Source organism: Camelus ferus, chromosome 2 (genome assembly GCF_009834535.1).
Source record: "Camelus ferus isolate YT-003-E chromosome 2, BCGSAC_Cfer_1.0, whole genome shotgun sequence".
Taxonomy (NCBI): Eukaryota; Metazoa; Chordata; class Mammalia; order Artiodactyla; family Camelidae; genus Camelus; species Camelus ferus.
This window is the reverse complement of record NC_045697.1, coordinates 44459570-44479629: the sequence shown is the minus strand read 5'-3', so window position 1 is coordinate 44479629 and position 20060 is coordinate 44459570. Positions and strand designations below refer to the sequence as shown.

General features: G+C 40.6%; 2 protein-coding genes across 10 annotated transcripts in view; one reads left to right on the top strand and one right to left on the bottom strand.

Moving 5' to 3' along the window:
• Positions 1-600: 600 nt before the first annotated feature.
• On the bottom strand, positions 601-7300 carry HNRNPDL (heterogeneous nuclear ribonucleoprotein D like). Of its 6 annotated transcripts, XR_001366793.2 has the most exons (9): positions 6663-7282; positions 5704-5872; positions 5453-5614; positions 4859-4990; positions 4592-4706; positions 3954-4124; positions 3546-3638; positions 3065-3169; positions 601-2391 (listed from the first exon to the last, which is right to left on the bottom strand). XR_001366793.2 is itself a non-coding variant. In XM_006190347.3 (8 exons), exons 1-7 carry the CDS (start codon positions 7103-7105, stop codon positions 3568-3570), a joined length of 1263 nt encoding a protein of 420 aa, XP_006190409.2. In that variant the 5' UTR covers positions 7106-7300; the 3' UTR covers positions 601-2391; positions 3546-3567. The 6 variants fall into 6 exon arrangements, 4 of the variants coding, with proteins under 4 accessions (XP_006190409.2, XP_006190410.2, XP_032312636.1 ...); XM_006190347.3 differs by lacking the exon at positions 3065-3169 and having other exon boundaries at positions 6663-7300; XR_004311622.1 differs by lacking the exon at positions 3954-4124 and having other exon boundaries at positions 2353-2391.
• Positions 7301-7444: 144 nt separating this feature from the next.
• Positions 7445-20060, top strand: part of ENOPH1 (enolase-phosphatase 1) — a 28401-nt gene continuing 15785 nt past the window's right edge. Inside the window, exon 1 of one of the 4 annotated variants that reach the window (XM_032456770.1) lies at positions 7445-7717. Coding sequence is in view for 1 of the 4 variants with exons in the window: in XM_006190346.3 (XP_006190408.1) it covers positions 8272-8355 (84 nt within the window). In the remaining 3 variants the exon portion in view is untranslated. Of the gene's footprint in view, positions 7718-8044; positions 8356-20060 lie in introns of those variants that run through there. The other 3 variants (XM_032456786.1, XM_006190346.3, XM_032456777.1) reach the window with 3 other exon arrangements.

Here is a 20060-nt window from a genome sequence, read left to right as displayed (position 1 = left end):
CTAGTAGGTTGGAAGTTTTAGGTAATTTTACAAAACATTTCCTGACATTGCTTATCCCTAGAATAAATTCAAATGGTAGAAAAACACTCATCTCCTATAACTATAAACTGCATTTAAAATGGAATTATGTAATCGCAGTATCCTTGAATCACCTAATCCTGTGGTTGGCATCAAATCTTGCCAATGCACAGCAATTAATTTCTCAGGTTTCTTTGCATTGAAATTTATTCAGATTAGTGAAGTGTCTAGTCTGTCACCATTATGAAAAAGCATGGAAGACAAAGGAATAAAAGCTCTGCTTATTAATATTAGTATCCCCATAAACATCTTAACACTTAACCCCTAATCTTGTAAATGGAGTTATAAGACTACAGATTATAGTTAATTTTGTTAATGTTAACATTAACATCAGCAAAACTGCTAATGTAGTGACACACAAAACTTGGACAAAACAGGTCAGGGAGTGTATTTGAGAATATACAGGCTAGTCGAGTACGTTTGTCCTAAGTGCTTCAGTTTTTCTAAAAGATCTCAGACAGTAATATCCAGATGTAGTGTTTCTTCAAAGTCATATATCAAGACTTGATTGAAGAGTTTGGATTTTGTTTAAAAAGCCTTTATTCATTTTTGATCAGGGAAAGGACAATCTCAATGTCAACTTGCCACCTAATCATAAATTTGAACTTACAGGATTCACTGCCCTAAGACACTGCACCTGCTGACTTTCACAACACAACTTGAAATCTCCTTTCTGTTCCCTAAGGTTGCATGTTGAAAGAATGAACGATCGCTTGTAATAGCCAACATTGGTACTTGGCCTAGGTGTAGGGTCAAAGAGCAAAACAGGAGCAAAACAAGGCCAAAAGCACTGTAACTTGATAGCCCAGCAAGTATAAACATTGGAACAAAGGAAGTTGCAGGCACCAAATAAAACAACAAAAAAAAGGCAGGTTCATTAACATAAAAAATTTACACTTGGTTGAAGGTGAGGTCAACTATTCCACATGTGAACACGTATGCCAGTCTAGTGGCTAACATAGAACCACAGAAATAAAATGAAAACCTTAAATTCATTAACTACACTGAATGTAAAATTCAAAGCTTGAATTTACCGAGGATATCCTCCAAAATCTAGAGCTAACACCACTCTTTCTAATGCACTAGAAGATGTGCTGTAATGACATGACTTGGTCACACCTAGATTTTCACTTATGTAAGGTTTAAAGTATACCTTTCCCCACTATTCCTTCCTATGTCTGAATATGGATAACTACTCAGCTCATGCACTAACTGCACTAAAAATGATGAAACCTACTATCGTGACGTCTATAAACTTACACCACGTAACAGTTAACATCCAATATAGCTTCCTAACAATGCCCCAAGAGAAAACATTTTGTTCAGTTTGGTGCTTGCTGTGACATAATACCAACAGAATAGTACACAATTTAATTTTAATCAGCCACTACTTCAAATATTTTAATCTAATCTTTGCTCAAACTTTAATAACCATATACCTATTTGCCAAACCCTTTGTGTTAAATGCAACTATATCTGATATTCTTAAACTGTAGCTCCTATCACAGTTTAAGTGCTTTTTCCTGTGTATATCTGGACATTTTAATCAAGAAAACAAAGTTAAGTATTATGATCATTAGTCAAAGCACTTTCTAGCAGACCACTGATTAGAATACAGCAAATCCTAACAAACGACCTTCCAGAGACAAGAACAAATCAAAATCTTTCTATTCATAAAAGGAGTTACCAGCATGCTCTGCGCCATCAGAAAATTACTTTTCAAAATACAACCAAGATTCATGGTCTACTAGAAAGTTTCCACTAATCACAACACTATGTCACGAAGATTTTCATGACAAAGTCTCCAGATATACAGAGGAAACATTACTTAAAGGTATGGTGGAAGCCTCAGGTAACAGAAAAATGAAGCCTCAGAGCTTAGAATACATCTAACAAAAAAGGGGAACAGAGTAAACACTGTAGCTGGCTATTTATAAAAGACCAGTTTCTCCCTATGGATCAATACTCTCTACAAAATAAACTGTGCCTTAATTATTGCTTATTTAAAATTACACTTTTACAGAGCTATTTAGTACCTGACGCAGAAAAACAATCACATAAGGAAGCATTTATTTGAGGTTTAACATGAAACCATACAAATAAAATTTGTATAAACACAAATCCACATCGAGTCATAACACAGATAGCAAAAGACAAAGTAAAAACAAAGAAAACTAATTGGCGGCTATATACAGTTGGACACAGTTGTGTCTTGTACACTAGAAAGTCTTTTACAAAATTATCATCTTAGATCAACAGGAGACCAATCTTCAGTGTCAGTCCTGCAAGACGGGTTACTTTAGCAATCTCCTCCTAAAAACAAAAACAAAACGGCAATTAGATTTGTGCAACTATGACAAACTTTCAAAGGTCCACTTTCATGAATTGTTTTAAGTTCTCACTTTATTCTTTTCTTCAATAATTAAAGATCACATGCAAATTCATTGGCAAAATGCAGTTTCAGTAATTAATAAATTCACCCTTAAGTTCCCAAATGATTTTAAATTTACTTAGAAAATCTGGGAACGTAACCTTCCCATATTCACAGGTTGAACTGTGCTAGATCAAGGTCTACTAGAAACATCTCTAGTAAGCCATGAAGAATGCTGTTTATCACAAACATGAATTTCTAATGGGTTTGTATTGCAAGAAAACAAATTGCTATGTGCATATGATCTTTAATTTATATCCCAGATTTTAAAGTTCTTGTTTTGGTTTGTAGATTTCACTATTAGCTATAAAAAGAAAAAGCAAGCATTAAATCTTAAAGAATGAACACTTAAAATGAGGCTCCACAATTGAAATACAACACTAAACAGAAGACCAAAATGATTAAGCTGTAAAAAGGCATTTATGTACTTTAACTCCTGTAAAAAACCATTTAAGTTAAGACACTTAATCTTCAAAAAGATTAAAAAAGAAGCCAAAGTCTGAAGTTTTCCACTTTAATCTTTACGCTGGTACATGAAGTTGGAAGAGACCATACCACAGGACAGCGTTTTCTGGTGTATGCCTTGCGCTCTGCCCGCAACGTGCGACCCCCAGAGATAGACGTGGTCAGGGTGACACACGGCCTGCAATGAAGTTCCCGCTGGCGGGTACAAACAAGGTATAATGTCAGAGTTAGAAGACAACATTCTTGTTTTCCTTAAGTTGTACCCATTTCAGTACTTTACCTGTTAATAGTTCTAAAAAAGTTTAATTATTCCTCTAGACCACCTGGTACACAAAGCAAACAGAAAAACTCTTAAGTTTTTCTGTAATACTAAAGAAAGTGAGATAAGACTTTAAAGTTAAAGATCTATAGACACTTTAGGCAAAACAGGCTCATTTTAAAGCAAGTAAAAAATTAACAATTTAGTAAAAACAGGCTACATGATATTTTGTTTTTACATATTTTTCATTTGTCTATTGATCTTTAAATTAAATTAGACATGTCCACTGGCTTCTTGTACTCTTATACACACCTGTTTTCTCCAATGTTCTCCTTTAGTATGGCTGGTAGTTGTTTTGGTGATTGCCACCCCCTCGAGATGCCTTGCCATAAGTGCTCTGTTGGCCTATTTTGAACAGACAAAAACAATTTTGTTTTAGTTTTCTATGAAATGGTTTCATTATATATTCAAAAACTACTAAATACACAAAGTTCTGCATGCCAAATATTAAAATCAGGTATTTTAAGTGACAATAAACTAATCACGCCATACATTCTAAAACACTTCTAATGACCAATACCTCTATATTAGCATAATCCCGACTGTTAAATGCCTCCAAAAATAAATTAGCTCCAAACGCTTCAATAGAAAACCCATATACACAATTTAACACTGAATTTTAATACCATTGGTTTATGAAGTTAAGTTAAATATTCTTACCACTGTAGTCTGCATATCCCTGTCCATATCCATAGTTCCCATAGTTATACCCAGTATAATCATAGCCGCCATAGCCACTATAGTTTTGATCACCACCATAGGCACTATTGTAATTTCCATATCCTTGATCATAATAGTTATTAAATCCTTGGTTCCAGTTTTGGCCCTGACCTGAAACAATGCACAGTGATTGTTAGGAAACAACTTCTGACCCCTGATCCTAACACAAAATGTGTTCCTGTCCCTCACTCTGCAAATCTTAAAAAAGCAGAATGGACATCTATACTGCTATCTGAGAAAGAAAACATTATTCCAGTTGTCATAAGGGGGCAGAAAATCCAATTGTGCTAGTATCAGGCTTCCTAAATTTAATAATCAGGATGAATGTGAAGACAAGTAGACTGTTTATAACTACATTTAATGGTACTATTTTCCCACCAGCAATGACACTGTCAGAATGGCCATTCTCTGAAGAGGTGAAACCAATAAACTCAGTAAAAACAAAAACCCACCCACTAAGCTGGGCATTTTCCATGTTGGGACAGTTAAAATTTGGATTTTCTTCCTGATGGGCTTATTCACATTTAGCAGTGTATAGCTTTAATCACTGAGTCAAATTCCTAGGAATGAAGTCTCACCTCGTCCACGACCCCTAGTACCACCTCGTCCACCAGCTGCAGCACCTCTACCTCCTTTTTGTTGTTGCTGTTGCTGCCTATATACCTCTTTGGGCTGAGCAACTTTAATTTCACACTATAAACAAAATTTAAAAACAAATAGAACTGTTACTGAAGGTCTAATGTCAAGCCATTTGTTTTTCTTCTCAAAAACATTTGGATAAATTTCACTTACATTAAAAAAAAAAACCCTCACATTTTCCACTTAATGTAATTAAAAGGCTTTACCTTCCCAGAACCAATTTGATGATATCTGCTTTCTAACAATTTCTTTACTGGCTCTTCATCTGTATACGTAATAAAACAAAATCCTCTTCTTTCATTTGTTTTTGTATCCATGGGAAGTTCAATATTTTCAATCTGAAATCAAGACGCACACTCAAGATCATCCAGTAATGGTAAAAACCCACCAGATTTTACAATGCCACAAGTCCTTTTCAACCTTCAACATGACACGTTATTTTAATGAGATAACTTCCATACAGACTACCGCTTTACTAGAAGTGATTTGTTTATAGAGCATTTAGAGAGACGGGAGAGCAAAACCTCCCTTATTTAATACCGTTTCTTACTCAACAGATGCCACTGGTTAATAAATCCAAATCCTGACCACACCAAAGCATCCACCTTTTTGCCAAAATAAACTACATATTACTTTCCAGAGAAAGCAGTATTAAGGTACAGCGACTAGAAGGGACTTGAGCAATAATTTAATCCCATTCTCACCCAACACATGAGTTTGTTCTATAAGAACTGGACCAGGGATTAACATTACATAAACATACCCAATGAAAATACACGTAAACATAAAACATAGCGCACCTCTCCAAAGGCTCCAAAATATTCTTTAATTTGTTCTTCAGAAGTATCTGGGCTCAGTCCACCCACAAAAACCTTTTTTGGGGGTTCCTTTCCTTTTAAAGCTTTGGCCCTTTTAGGGTCTATCAATTTGCCATCCAGTTTGTGTTCTTTCAGTTCCAAAACCTATAAAACAGATTTATTTAATCTGACAACATACAACCAACGCTCTCAACAATTTGCAAAAAGCAGCACAATGCAAAACATGTTCGTACCTTATCAACACTAGCAGCATCTTTGAAAAGCACAAATCCAAATCCTCTTGATCTTCCAGTGACAGGATCTGTTTTAATTGTGCAGTCTACAACTTCCCCAAATCGAGACAAATACTCAGTCAGATCTTTCTTGCTTGTATCCCAGCTCAAGCCTCCAATAAACATTTTACTAAAAATAATTTTTTTTAAAAAAAGGTTAGAAATAGCTTAAACGGGTTAAGTTCTGAAATTAATTATGTTCACAAAATAAACTATCAGTACGGGGAAATTTATCCCCACGTACAAGTAATTTAACCCACTTACAGATACGCATGAATAAACCACAAAAATACCCAAATTTCACCAAGGTCACTTATTCAAAACGATGCACAGCTTGCTCTCCACATTGCATAGTGCAAAGTTTAAAAGAGGCCAACAAAACGTTAATTGTTCTGGACTACAAAATCCAACTCTCTGAACCGATCCCACACAACTTAGGTTCACGTCTTCCTCAGCTGTCAAACGAACGTCCCATCTAAAGAACTCATCACATCGCCTACTAGAGATCTGGGTACCAGTCGCCTACTGTGTCGCAAACCAAGAGTTCCCTAAACTCTCCCCAAGAAAACCGCGCAGAGTCCCAACAGACACAATGAAGAGGCGGCGGCAGCTGCAGCATGTGGCGCAGCGAAGCCGGCCCCTCCCCCTCAGGCCCCACGCGGCGCCTGCGCACTCGGGACCCGGACGCCGCCGCCCTCCTCCTCCAACCCCCTGCCCTTCCCCCACCTTCCGCGGGCCTCCCGAGTCACCTCCTCCGTCTCCTACTTCCCTCTTCTCTCCAACCTAGTAGGGCCCGGCGGGCACGCGGGGAATCCACTCGGGGCAAGAATGGGGGCAGCGCGCGGCTCCCGAGGGACGCAGGGCGCGTGCGGCGCGCTGGGGGAGAGAGAAAAAGGGGAGAGAAGAGAAGCGTGCGGTACCCGTCATCCTGCTGATTCTTGCTCGCGTTGATCTTGGACCCCTCTGCGAATTCCTCTATGTTGCTGTATTCGTTCATGTCCTCCATGGTGGCGGCGTTGTCGGCCGGGGGGTGCTGGCGCGCAGTTCGAGTCGCGGCAGCAGCGGCGGCGGAGCGTTGTATGGAGCTGGATTTAAAATGGCGGCGGAAGAGATCCGGGCGCCGCCTGCGCCCTCCCTTTATAGCCGCCCCGCCCGCCAATCGGGAGGGCTGCTGGGCGGTGACGTGGCGCTGGGCGCGCCGCGCCCCCTGCCGGGCGGCGCTGGGAGCGAGCGAAGGGAGGAGCGGGGCGAGCTGCCGCGGCGCCCGCGGCCGCCAATGGGAGAGGCTGCGGGAGGCTAAAGTAGCGGGAGCGGAGGGGAACAATGGCGGCGGCACATGGGAAAGCCGGGGCGGGACCTCCATCGCGGCCCTCCGGGTGAGGAGCGAGGTCGCGGGTGAGGGGAAGCGGGCTTGGGAAGAGAGAAGCGTCGGAAGAGAAAGACGAAGGGGCGAAAAGTCCTGGGGTCAAAAATCCCGAGCAGCGCCGTCGCAGGGCAACAGCCCCTCTTGCCTTGAGAGCCTTTGTCTCTGGCGTCCGGTCCAGCCCACTCCCAGCAAAGAGCCGTCAACCCCGCCTTTTTCCGCCCTCGGTCGCCCAGTGCGGAGCTGCTGTGGCGGCTGCTGCTATCGATTAGCACCGTGGCCGAGCTGTTCCGGAAAAAGGCGGACTGCGCCCGGCGCCGGCGGCTGAGGCGGCGAACGCGCCCGCCCGTCCGCCGCGCGCACGCGTGTTTTGTCCTCGAGCTGGCTGGAACCAGCCGAACAGGAAGCGGGCGCGCGACGGCCCCTCCGGGCAGCAGCGCGGCGCGGGCGCCTCTTCCGCTGCCGCCACAGGCGTGCGGGCCGAGGGGGCGTGACGGGCCTCCCAAGCCGATCGGCCGGAATCCAGGCCAACACAGTCAGCCAGCCCGAGACCCAAACGGCCTCTTTGCTGACAGAGGACGGGAGGAGGGGCGCGGGCCGGGTCGGATTACTGTAAATATGCAAAAGCGGAGGCAGTGGGCGGGGAGGGGGCTAGGTGCCGTAGAGGGCAAGGGGCACTCACATCCCCGGCGCGCCACTCGCGGGGCTCCCGTCTGCACGTGCCCCGGGCCTCTCCCGCTCGCTCAGTCTGCGGAGGGCGCGCGCCCGCGCACCCGGCTCCCGCGTTCGCTCCTTTGTTCCCGCCCACGCGAGGCCCATTTTGACGGATCGAGTTTGAGGCCCTCTAGCGGCCAATCGGCGTCGTCGCCATTACCTCTCCCCGCCCCCTCGGAACCCCGCGAGGGCCGCCCCCTTTCCCTGCCCACGTGGTCTCGACCTCCGGCCCTGGGCTGCTCGCGAGTTCGGGGCCCCAGTGCTGTGGACTTCTCCACTTCCAGGTGTGCGGACGTGCTCTCTCCGCCTCGTGCATCAGGCCGCGCGCGGTTGCCGGCTCCCGGATTCTTGCGGGACTGTCGGAAGCCCGACACATTGTAGCGGGCGCAGCCGGCGCCGCCCTCCGCCTTTCCCATCCGTAGGCCGATCCCGTGGTAGCATCCGGTAGGGAAATGGTCGTGCTTTCGGTCCCCGCCGAAGTCACTGTGATCCTGTTAGATATCGAAGGTACCACAACCCCGATTGCTTTCGTGAAGGTGAGGGGCGGAAGGGAGTGGGGAAGTTTTGGCTTAAAAATAATAAAAAATTTTAACTATTGCAGACCTTGCCTTAGAGACACGAGGCGTAGGAGGGGCGGTGTGACTTTGCATCCGCTGTGGGATGGGAGGAGGTAGTCTGCGGCAGATGGTGGGGATGCATTTCCTCACCGCACCATCTTCGCCTTCCCCCGTCCCTGCCCCTCGGTTAGATGCAGATGGGTGGGGAGGGATGAAAGTGATGGCGAAGAAGGATGGAGGAGGGCAAGTCCGCCGGGGTTGGGTGAGGCGATGTGGGTGCCTCCCGCCGGGCAGGTGTACTTCCCGTCGCCCCGCAGGTGAGCGCGCACCTTGTGCGGGGATGGACTAGGCGAGTCATCGGCCGCAATCTAGTGGTCCTTGAGGCTTCTAGTCCCCCCAAAATGGAAGACTGAAATGTCAAGATGACTTTTCAGGTAACCCTGGTATGTTAGGCGATAATGGTTGCTCTTCGCCCTTTCCCACTCCTGCAGGTAGTGGCTGAACTGCACACGGTACAAACTGGACTAGGCTAGATTCCGTTCATTTTTCTCAAAACATGGAAGCTTGAAGGAACCTTGGAAGCTTGAAGGAACCCAAAGCCTTCCTCCTAGGTTGTCAGTGCTAACCAACACTTGTCTGCACCTAGTTCACAAACTTACAACTTCGCATAAGAGCAGGTTCCTTTTTTATATATGTTGTGTTTGTCAGGGTAAGGAAATATCAAATATTAATTTAGTTTTTAAAGGAATTCCTCGGGCTTAGTCTTCTCTGTATTTGACTTCTAGAGGTTTAAAAGTATTCACTAGAAATGCTTACATGCAATAATAATCGAGATACTATTTACAAAGTAGGAAAACCCCATCTTCCAACAAACTGAGTGTCTGAATTTTAAATTTGTTAAATTTAGTTTTATTTTAAAAAATTACCTGTAAAGAATGATTTTTTTGGATCGAGGTTATAACAAAACAATGTACAGTTTTAGGACTCCAGTAGAACAACTGCTTACAAATTTTTTGGAAATGCCACAGTACCTTGACATCCTAGCAAAAGTTCTTAAGAAATCTAGTTTGGCATTTTCCCACGTTTTTAAGCACACCTGAGGCCTCTGCAGAAAAACCGGGATTGGCCAAATGCTGATAATTGAGTTGACTTTCTTTTTCTTGTTGATTGTGACAATAACTGCTCTCTTGTAGTTTTCAAAGAAAAATATGGTTCCTCGTCTTTATGGTTTATAGTTTACAAGGCACTGTCTCCATCCTGGCTTTCTCTTGCTTTCCACCGTCAATAGGAGACCAGAGATAATGATGGGAAAGTTAGTAATGTGGCATAAGATACGTGCTGTTCTTGGAAAGTTAGTTTAGAGAGTAAGATACCTCATGCAAAGCCATTTTGTAACAAAACATAAAGCGTCTCTCTCATCTTTTTTCCCCAATTTGTCTTCTGTAAGATGACAGGATCTGCTTCTTGGAATCTTTGTTTCTGGCAGACTTATTCTGAGAGCTTTCTGTGAATAAAAATATCTTAGTAGTCTAAATAGATTTTGGGTGGACTTGACTCCAGACTATAGGCAAATTCAAGACAGGCTGCAAAAATACTATTCAGGGATCTTGTTTAAAGGGTAGTTTCTTGTTTTTTGTCCTATAACCTATTATAATTATTTATATTAATATTAACTAATCTATTATGATATAATAGCCTATTTGTTATGTATTGATTTATCGAAACTAGTGTTTCTAAAAGTGTGTTCAGAACATTGTTTATGTGGATGTTGATAGTAATCACGCAAAAAAGGATTCCATTTTTAAATGCATTTTGGAGAAATGTTCTATACATATTCAACCAGATTTATTTGTTGCACACCTTCTCAGCCTTTATATCATACACACACTTGTACGCACATATATGCTTTGTCAGCCTTCAAGAGACTGGCATTTCACAAATTTACTTGAACCAAAAAACTTTTAGCAGAGTATCTTTTATCTTTTCAACACCTTTTAAAGAAATGGTATATTATGTCCTTGAACCTCTGAGCATGTAGCTGTGAATTGGGAGATGTTTTGCTTTGGGCTTCATTAGTCACATTAGGTGTGTGAACTTGTAGCCCTACTTCCTGTAGCATGATGAAAGGAAACACTGACTATTGTATATATGCGACTTGTATACTTTGACTCATCCTCAGAAACTGTGTGAGGTGTGTGTATTGTTTGCATTTTACTAACAGGAAAATAAGGCTCTGAAAAATTGAACAATATGCCTGGGATTTGAAACCAAATTGTCTGACTCCATAGTCTTTACTCTTTCTATTTTTATTGCACTGGATCGCTGAAATGGGAACCACAGAGCTTGTTCCATCTTCTTTGCCTGGCCTCTGTGGGTGTTAAATGAGAGTGCTTTAATCAGGAAGAAGTACCATAAAAGTATATAGTAGCAAATTTCAATTTACACCACCTCTTGGTGATAGGCTTAGGAGTGAACCCTCGGAACAGAATAACTATAGTTGAGTCTTACTTTATTTGGGGGTTTGGTTCTACAGTCAGTGTATACTGTGAAAATTGAGCATTGTCAATAATTGCCTTTGAAATACCCTTAGGAAGTCAGTCCTCTTTGGAGACTGATTTCATCTGTCAGTAAGTCATGCAGCCATTTTCCCTTCAGAGTTGAAATGAATCCCTTCTTCTTTCCAAGAGCATCAGAGGAAGTATTTAGTTTGGGAATAGGTGATGTAGATGAAAAATGATACTGTGTCACACATTAGCCTCACACCAAACCATTCATGCTATAAGAGACACTGGAGCCTGAGACTGTCCCAGGGAACAGAACACCTTCATCGACTGGAATGGCAGATGGATATGCCAGCATTGTTATGGTTATTTCTTCTCTTTCTCTTATTTTTTTCCCACTGAGCACTTACAGTTGAATGTGTATATTATGCAACTGAACTATCTAGCACTAGCAGTCCTGGATATCTTACGGAATTCCATAGCATCTTCCCAGTCTGGGAAGTGGTGTTCTGTGAGCAGCCTGTGGTTCTATCAGGGCATGCCTCCAGTCTTTAGGCTCCAGGCAACAGTAAACAATGGTATTACTTACCTGCTATTATGTCTTATTTCCTTTGGGTCAGAATGGTCAAATTTCTAGAGCAGGAAGGGTTCCTAGCTTGGATCATCTAGTCAGTGTCACAACCAGATAATTAATTTCTCACATCAATCAGTTGATGCCTGGAGGGAATGTCCTGTGTGAGGATCATCACAACTTGTTGCAGGCAGAGCAGAATAGAACCCAGCTTTCCTAAGATGTTCCCAGTGCATCTGAGTCTTCAGCACCCCAGCCTTGCCCCTCATTGCAGGACACAACGCCTCTTGAGTTTCTTTTCTTTTCAGGTGCTGACTTTGATCCTCTACAGTGGTGATCTCCCAACATTGTTTGGTCGTGTACACCATCAGCAAAATTATACTGTAGGCACTACCAATATAATTTATTGTGTACACATGTTATTGTACTATATTAAGTTATAAAGTGACTTGGAATTTAAAGATGAGATCTAAAGAGTAAATATGAATGAATATTGTTGTATTCTCTTCCCTCATCCCCCTGAATCATCCTGCACCCATCCCATGGAGCCACCACTTGATCTTTTGTCTGTGGTGATGTAATATCCACTTTCTGACTTTGTGCATTGTATTATTCTAATGTTTTTAGCCTGTAAGCTATGAAATAACACCATTACCAGTCCTGTGGTTATCCTGTCAAGAACCTTCAACCATTGCTTTTGAGTTGGAGAAAATGATCTTGTTTCTGAAAGTGCTCTGTAATTTGGTGCCTTCCCTGTTACATGTCAGGTTAGTACACGTAACAACAGTTGGGGTAGTTGTGTTCTATAAAGTCACTGTGAACACCATCTTAGCAAATACTGAATCATTGTCCCCAGATGAAATGCAGGATTAGGTTCCTGCGGGCCTCTGGTCACATTTTTGTCAACTGATTGATACATAACCTTGTTTTATGTGTGTTTCTTTTTGCCTTATTTAATGTATATCGTTGAGTCATTAACATTGAGCTCACTGCCAATGGCACTAATGCTTTAACACTTGTATTTTCTCCATAAGGCAGCTTTCTTGCCCTTAGAAACACTTGACAGTGCTTTAGCTCTTTGCTTGGGGGCCATCTTAAACTGCAAAATCACCAACAAAAGGCACAAAATGTGAAAAATATGGCACTAAATATTATATATATTAATATGTATATTTAATGTATAATATATTAGATTTTGAAAAGGACTCATTTAAAACATGAGAGGTGAAATAAGAAGGCAGAGCATCACCTCATTCTGGGAAAGTGTTGTCTCTGGTGTTTCAAAATTTTTGCCATTCTGTTCACATATGTACCTGTCCTCAGAAAATCAGGAATAGGCAGTGAGTAATGATTTGGGGATTACAAATAAATATTAGTGATAGGAGAATTTGCAAATACAGAATCTTCAAATAATGAGGACTGGCTGTATAGAGTGGTATTTATAAGGATGGTCTTAGGGACTGTGCGAGTCTGGGTTAGCATTTTGGCTCCTGCCTAAATGATTTTATGGCAAGTTCATGTCTCTGAGTCCAGGTATGTATTTCCTCAGCTGTACTGTGGGGATATCAACCTCATAAGGCTATGAACATTTACTGAATGTTCTAACCCTTGAAAAAACTTCATAAAATAAATACATTTACGTCAATATTTCATCCACCATCTCAACAAATCTTGCCAGGGAGAGTAGAGGGGCATGTTTTTCTTTTTTTTCATTTATACCTTAGGAAAACTTTTGTGCTTGAAAGTAAAATCTTTGTAAAAATTAAGAAGCTTCAAGTTTCTGCTGTAGAGCACAGGGAACTATGTTCAGTATCTTGTAATAACCTTTAATGAAAGAGAATCTGAAAACAAATATATGTATGCATATGCATGACTGGAACATTCATTGTGCTGTACACTAGGAATTGAGACATTGTAACTGATGGTACTTCAATAAAAATTAATCAATTAATAAATTTAAAAAAAAAGAAGCTTCCATTAACTGAAAGTATGAACCTTTTGAGGATATTTGTCCCTGAAATTTATGAAGAGGGTCATGGTGAGTACCATTGCCAATGGCTTTTTATATCCGTGTGTCTCAGACTTGAATGTGTATACAAATCATCTGGAGATCTTGTTAAAATGTAGTCTTTGATTCAGAAGATCTGGAATGGAACTTTTTTTTCATCTTTAATGACATTGTTTTCTTTCTAACTTTACAAGCAATACATGTTCATTGCAGATAATTAGAAATATATAAAAGCCTTAAGTAAAAATTAACAATCACTCATAGTCCCCATGCACCAGAAGTAACCATCATTTGCATTTTCATGCATTTCTTCCCAGTGTCTACATTTTTTTAAAAATGGAAGTATAACTGGCCTCCAACACTGTGTTAGTTCCAGGTGTACAAAATAGTGATTTGATATTTCTATACATTATAAAATGCACCGTGACATGTCTGGTTACCATCTGTCACCATACAAAGGATTACAGTTGACTGTATTATTCCCCATGCTATACATTTCATCCTTATTTATTTTATAACTGGAAATTTGTGTCTTTTAATCTCTCACATCCATTTCACTAATCCCTCCAACCCCCTCCCCTCTGGCAGCCACCTGTGTGTTCACTGTATCTGTGAGTCTGTTCTATTTGTTCACTTGTTTTGTTTTTTCAATGTGTGACATCATACGGTATTTGTCTTTCTCTATCTGACTTATTTCACAGCATAATACCCTTTAGGTCCATCTATGTTGTCACAAATGGTAAAATTTCATTCTTTTTTATGGCTGAATAATGTGGAGTGGAACTTGATGCTGAATTTCAAACAGGTTTCCAGGGGATGTTGATGTGCTGGTCCATGGACTGCATTCTGAGTAGTTAGGCTTTGCACAGATTCGTAAGTCTATCTATGGCTAGGTCTCTTACTGCTTCTCTTTTCTCATGGCTCATTGGAGATGATCTACAGACCAAGAGAGTGTAGGTGAATTAGAAGAGGTCTGTCCTAATTAACAGAACCAAAGCCTCTCAAAAGTCAAGTAAATTGACAAAAGAGGGCAAGAAACTAAAATAAGCTGGTAGGCACCAAAGCATTAAGCAGTTGGCCACTTCCCCAGCTTTTGCAAATTGTCTTCCAGAAACTGAACTGTAAAGCGAAAGTACCTTTCTTAAAGGACAAATAGAAAGGAGTTACATGTACTTGAAGGAAGGCAGGATAATAGGCCTGAAAATTCCTGACAGATCTCCAAAATTCCCTTGTGGATCCCTCCTCTCCCCCACTACCACCATCTTGTGTTTTCTAGATAGTTTGTTAGTGCAAACATTTCACTGAATGTGTGTACGATAGGGACCTGCGTAATAAGGCTTTGGGTATTTTGGCAGATGGGCAGGTGAATACCTTGCTTTAACCTGCTGTGTTAGTTCCCTATATGATCACAAACATAGTGGTTTTAACACAGTACAGATTTGTCATACTGTTCTGGAGGGTCAGAACTCTGAAGTGGGCCTCAGGTGTTGACAGAGCTGTGTTCCTTCTGGAGACTAGGGGGAAACTCTTTTCCTTGCTTTTCCAGCTTCTAGAGGCTACCCACATTCCCTGGCTCTTGGGCCTTCCTCTGTCTTCAAAGCCAGCAGTGTAGCATCTTCAGATTGATCCTTCAGTCTCTGATGTTGACTCTGACCCTCCTTCTATCTTTCACTTACAAGGACTTTATGATTGTATGAAGTCCGACTAGATAATCCAGGGTAATCGCCCCATCTTGAGAGCCTTAGTTTAAATCATGTCTGCAAAGTCTTCTGAAAGCAGGAATTTCAAAGTCCTCTCTCTCTGCTCTGCAGGGCCATGTATTTGTCACTGCGGCAGATGCTGCCTCGTGGTGGTATCTGTGTGTGATGTTTTCCAGCAATGCCAAGAGCTCCTTAACAGACAGAGACCAGAGCCTGGCATGCTGCTTGCACAGAAGGCATTCAGCAAATGCTTGTTGATGGTGATATGACACATTCCAGAATGGGCACGGGAGGGGCTGGCATTGTTTCTCCCACCTCTGCTCTCCTTGCTGTTTCAGATTTCCTCAAGTGATACTTTATCTTATTTGCACAATATGCAATTTAACTGACATCTCTAAAGTGGCATTAGAATATTCATTGACCCAACATTTCTAAAATCTGCAAGTTTTAGAGAAAGAAATCAGTTAATAGTGGAAATTAAAAGCCATAAGAAACAGAAATTTTATTAACAGTTAAAATGAAGTTAAAGAGCTAAATATTATTATATGGAAACTTGTATCTGTTAATGTGAGGATAATGTATTTTTCCTCAAAAGTGAGTTCACACTTGTTATAAATTACAGAAGAATATAATGTAGAGAGTGAATGCCTCTTTTGCTTCTACCACTCAGCAGTACTCATTAAGAGTTTGGTGGATATTCCTTTGGATTTTTTTCCTTTGCATACAGTAAAGTCACTTATATCCTCGAAAGAAATGTAGTCACATCAACCCCAAAAAGGTACCAATTCTAATATATAACCCCTGTTGTAAAAACACTGAAATGGGCATTTATCTTGTGCTAATAAACTTTTTTTTCATTTTTCAGTTTTATTAGGTAAAATTTAAACAATGACTGCACATATCCAATATATTACATGTAAATACATATATACAATATACTGCAAATTTTTAAAAAATTTATGTATATGTACTGTTCATTGTAAGAACAGTTTAGAGCTTTAGCTTTTTAAACTTGGTTATCAAAGGAATAAAGCCAACCACAAAATAAGAATCAACAGAATGCAGTAATCCAATCATAAAGGACAGTCAAATGTTCATCTAAGTTATAAATAATTAGTTCATCTGTGTCCCTTTTGTTTTTTAGATTACATATAGAAGCGATTCTGATGAACTTTTAAAGGATATCCTGTGTTTAGCTCTGAAAAGTCCTACCTTGTCTGATGGTTCTTAAAATTTTCCATTCTCACAGCTGACCCCTTGTCATGCCTCCACGAAAAAAAAAGGCACTTTTTTTTACAGTAAAAGCTTATTTTTAAATAAAACTTTTGATTTTCACTTTTATAAAGTCATTTAATTTAATATTCAAAATTGGTTTTGGTGGAGGCAGGAGTCAGAAGGGGTGGAAGCCACCCACTCTGGTCCCACAGCATCCAGTTCTCCAGCATCACCTCTCTGCGCTGTGTGGAAAGCCGGTAGTCCTGTCCTCAAAGGCCTTCCTGGAACCTCATTGGAACCTTCCCAGGGGACTCCATTTCAGAAACAGAGATTTCTTTTCAAGGACAGAATTCTTTAATACAGAAAAGGGTTCTTTGTCTTCTAGGTATGTACGTGAGTAGTCCATTTCTTAACTTGATTTTCTTTTCAGTGATTCATTATGTGACCTCCTAACAAATTCCTTTTCTTAAGTCTAAAAAGTAGTGCTGAGTAAAGAGAGACTAACATATGGGGTTTGGAAACTAGTGGTAACCCCAGCAGTGGGACTTAGGTAGGACTTTGGAGAGGAGCTCATGGTCGGACCAGTGCTTGGCAGTTAAGCTGATATGCTGCAGGAGGCTGGCTGACTCCTGCACTGGGCCCCACTGCTGTGGGTCCACAGCATTGTAAGTTCAGTAAGTTAATTAAATGCCTTCGACCGGGATGATCAGGCTCTAGGGATCTGACTCTTCGAACTGAAAAAAAAGGACTTGATTGAGGGGAGGGTATAGCTCAGTGGTAGAGCACGTGCTTAGCATGCATGGGTCTTGGGTTCAATCCCCTGTACCTCCATCAAAAGAATAAAAAAAAAATCTGATTGCTAAAGTAAAATCAGAGCTTCTTAACTTAGACTTAACCTTTATGTGCCTCTGTAAAATGGAGGAAATAAGAGCACTTATTTCACAGGGTTATTATGAGGGTTGAAATGACATCATTCAGGCCATTCATTAATAAATTCATTGAGTAAATTTGGAGTGCTTGGTAGCAGTGGCCATGGTGAGAAGTGATTAGATTCTGAATATATTTTGAAGGTAGGGCTGACAGGATTTGCTGATGAATTGATTGGATGTGGAGTGTGAGAGAAACGAGTCAAAGATGACTAAGGCTTTTGACCTGAGGATCTGGAAGGATGGAGCTGCCACTTATGGAGGTCGCGGAGATGTGGGAGAAGGAGAGTTTAGGGGTAGAAGCAAGAGTCTTGTTTCAGACATCTGGGATAGGCAGTTGAAAACCAGTCTGGAGTTCAGACAGAAGGTCCAGGCTAAAGCTGTGGATTTAGGGGTCATCGGCAATAGACGGTATTTAAAAATCATGGATTAGATGCCATCACTAAAGATTGGCTGTAGATAGAGAAGTGCCTGGAATAGTGAGTGCTCAGTAAATGCTGGCAGTTAATCCCACTATTACTACGACTACTCATATTATTCCTATTTACTGGAACTATTACAGAACTGTCTGGTGAACCAGAATCTCTCATTTTCTTTGTAGAAGTCTCTTTGAGAAAAGATGTGTTAGAAATTTCTATAGAGAATATAATATCAGATCCAGGGAGTTGGGTGGTCCTAGTGAGCTGTGCTCCCTGAAGTCATCCACCCACACAGCTGGATAGGCTCATGCATTGGGATTTGATAGGCCTGGGTTTGAATCGTGGCTTTACTTTGTGCCAGTAGTGAACCATTTTTGAACCTCAGTTTCTTCATCTGTTCACAAGGGGGCACCTTGCAGGGATGGTAGGTGGATTCACAGTTAAACGTCAGTTCCTTCCCCTTCCCCTCCACACTTAAGGAATAGGACTCTGTTCCCTCTCTGGAAATCATGAGTTACGGGTATTCTGTCTCTCTGCTGCTTCTTTAAACCTTATCCCAACTGCTAGCCCCTTGTAATGATAACCTTTTCTTGTGAGATGTGATTCACTGCAATTAATTAGATTATAGTTTATCTTTCTTTAATTGCAGTTTAATCTTAATGGGATTTAGAAGATACTTTTGTCTTATGAGCAGCACGTTTATTAATTCTTTCTGACTGCAGGTGAAATCTAATATTCTAAAGTCTTCAGCTTTCAAAGGGGAATGGTTATGTCTCTGCTTACCCCATGAAAATAGGGACAGCAGAGTTATAATTCCTGAGCCCCATGTGGCCCTGTGTAGAAGCCAGAGCACCAAAACTTCTCTTGGTAATTCCTAGTATGGTCTTCAGGAAGGATATTTAAGGAGCAATTCTGATACCACAACTGCTGAAGCTATCTGTTGGATAGTATGGACCACTCCAAGAGGTAGTAAATTCCCCATCATTAGAAGTGTTCAAGCAGGTACACATTTCTAGTTTTAAAATAAGTAAGTCATAAGGATATAATATACAACATGGTAACTGTGGTTAATAATACTGTATTGTATATTTTAAGGTTGTGAAGAGTATAGATCTTAAAAGTTCTCATCATAAGAAAAAACTTTGTCTTACTGTGTGGTGGTGGGTGTCAACTAGACTTACTGTGGTGATCATTTCACAATATACGCAAATATTGAACCATTATGTTGTCCACCTGAGACTAACATACTGTTATATGTCAATTGTATCTCAGTTTAAAAAAAGATCATACACTTTCATTGTAGAAAATAGATACATCAAAAAAGAAAATTTTTTTCCCTTGAAATCTCATGACCCACAGAAAACCTTTGTAAACCTTTATGTCCATATTCTTTTAGATTTTGTTCTATCTGTTAGATATTCCCCAAAATAACATTATGCTCTATGTATCTGTTTTATTTCTTATTTAGAGAATGTAATTTGTTTTTAAGACCCCTCAAGCTACTTAAATTTCCTTTGCTTTTTATCCTCTGAGATTCATAGAGAAATAATAGCCCATCAATAATTGCCTTTGTGTTGTTTAATTTTCTGGCTGAAAAGATGTCCAGTTCTCAAGTACTATAAATCATTTGCATTGTGTGGTTCCTTTGGAAGGCTTTTAAATCGTTTCTTTAAATAGCTGTAGTACTCTGAGTATTTCCCATTACCTTTTTATTGCCCATTTTCTTCAAAGGAGACTTGAGTACATATTATAGCAACAATTTTATTTTTATTGATTCAATGACCTTTTCATTAAAATGACCACTTGACCATAAAACAAATCCATACTTGGCCTTCTAAACATTTATGAGGCAACTTCTTTAATTAGGTCTTCAGAAATTTTGTGGCCCTTAATGGAGCTCTTTCAGAATGCTATCATTGAGTTGTGTAAAGTGATACAAATTGCTGCTTGCATAGTATCCCCTCTAGCATTTAGTGGAATTGAATCATAGGCCCCTGAAAGACAAATACTCTCATTTAGTTCCATAGCCTTTTGTTATATGTACTACTAAACTGTAACAACCCCGTGGAGGCCTCCTGGTGGACTAAAAATATTCACACGTTTGTAGAATCCTGGATTTATTTCAGCATTTTTTTCCCATATTATAGTATTCTGAAATTATCTGTAAATGGATTATAACTGAAGTTAAAACGTTTATCATCACAGTTATTTCTGGAATTCCTTTTAAAGCCTGAAAGTTTTCAGTGGGCAGGCTTGGACAATAAGCACTAGCTTTAAAAAGTCTATTTTTAGAGCATTCTTATCTGGTATCATAATATATATCAGGCTGTGGTATAATTACTAG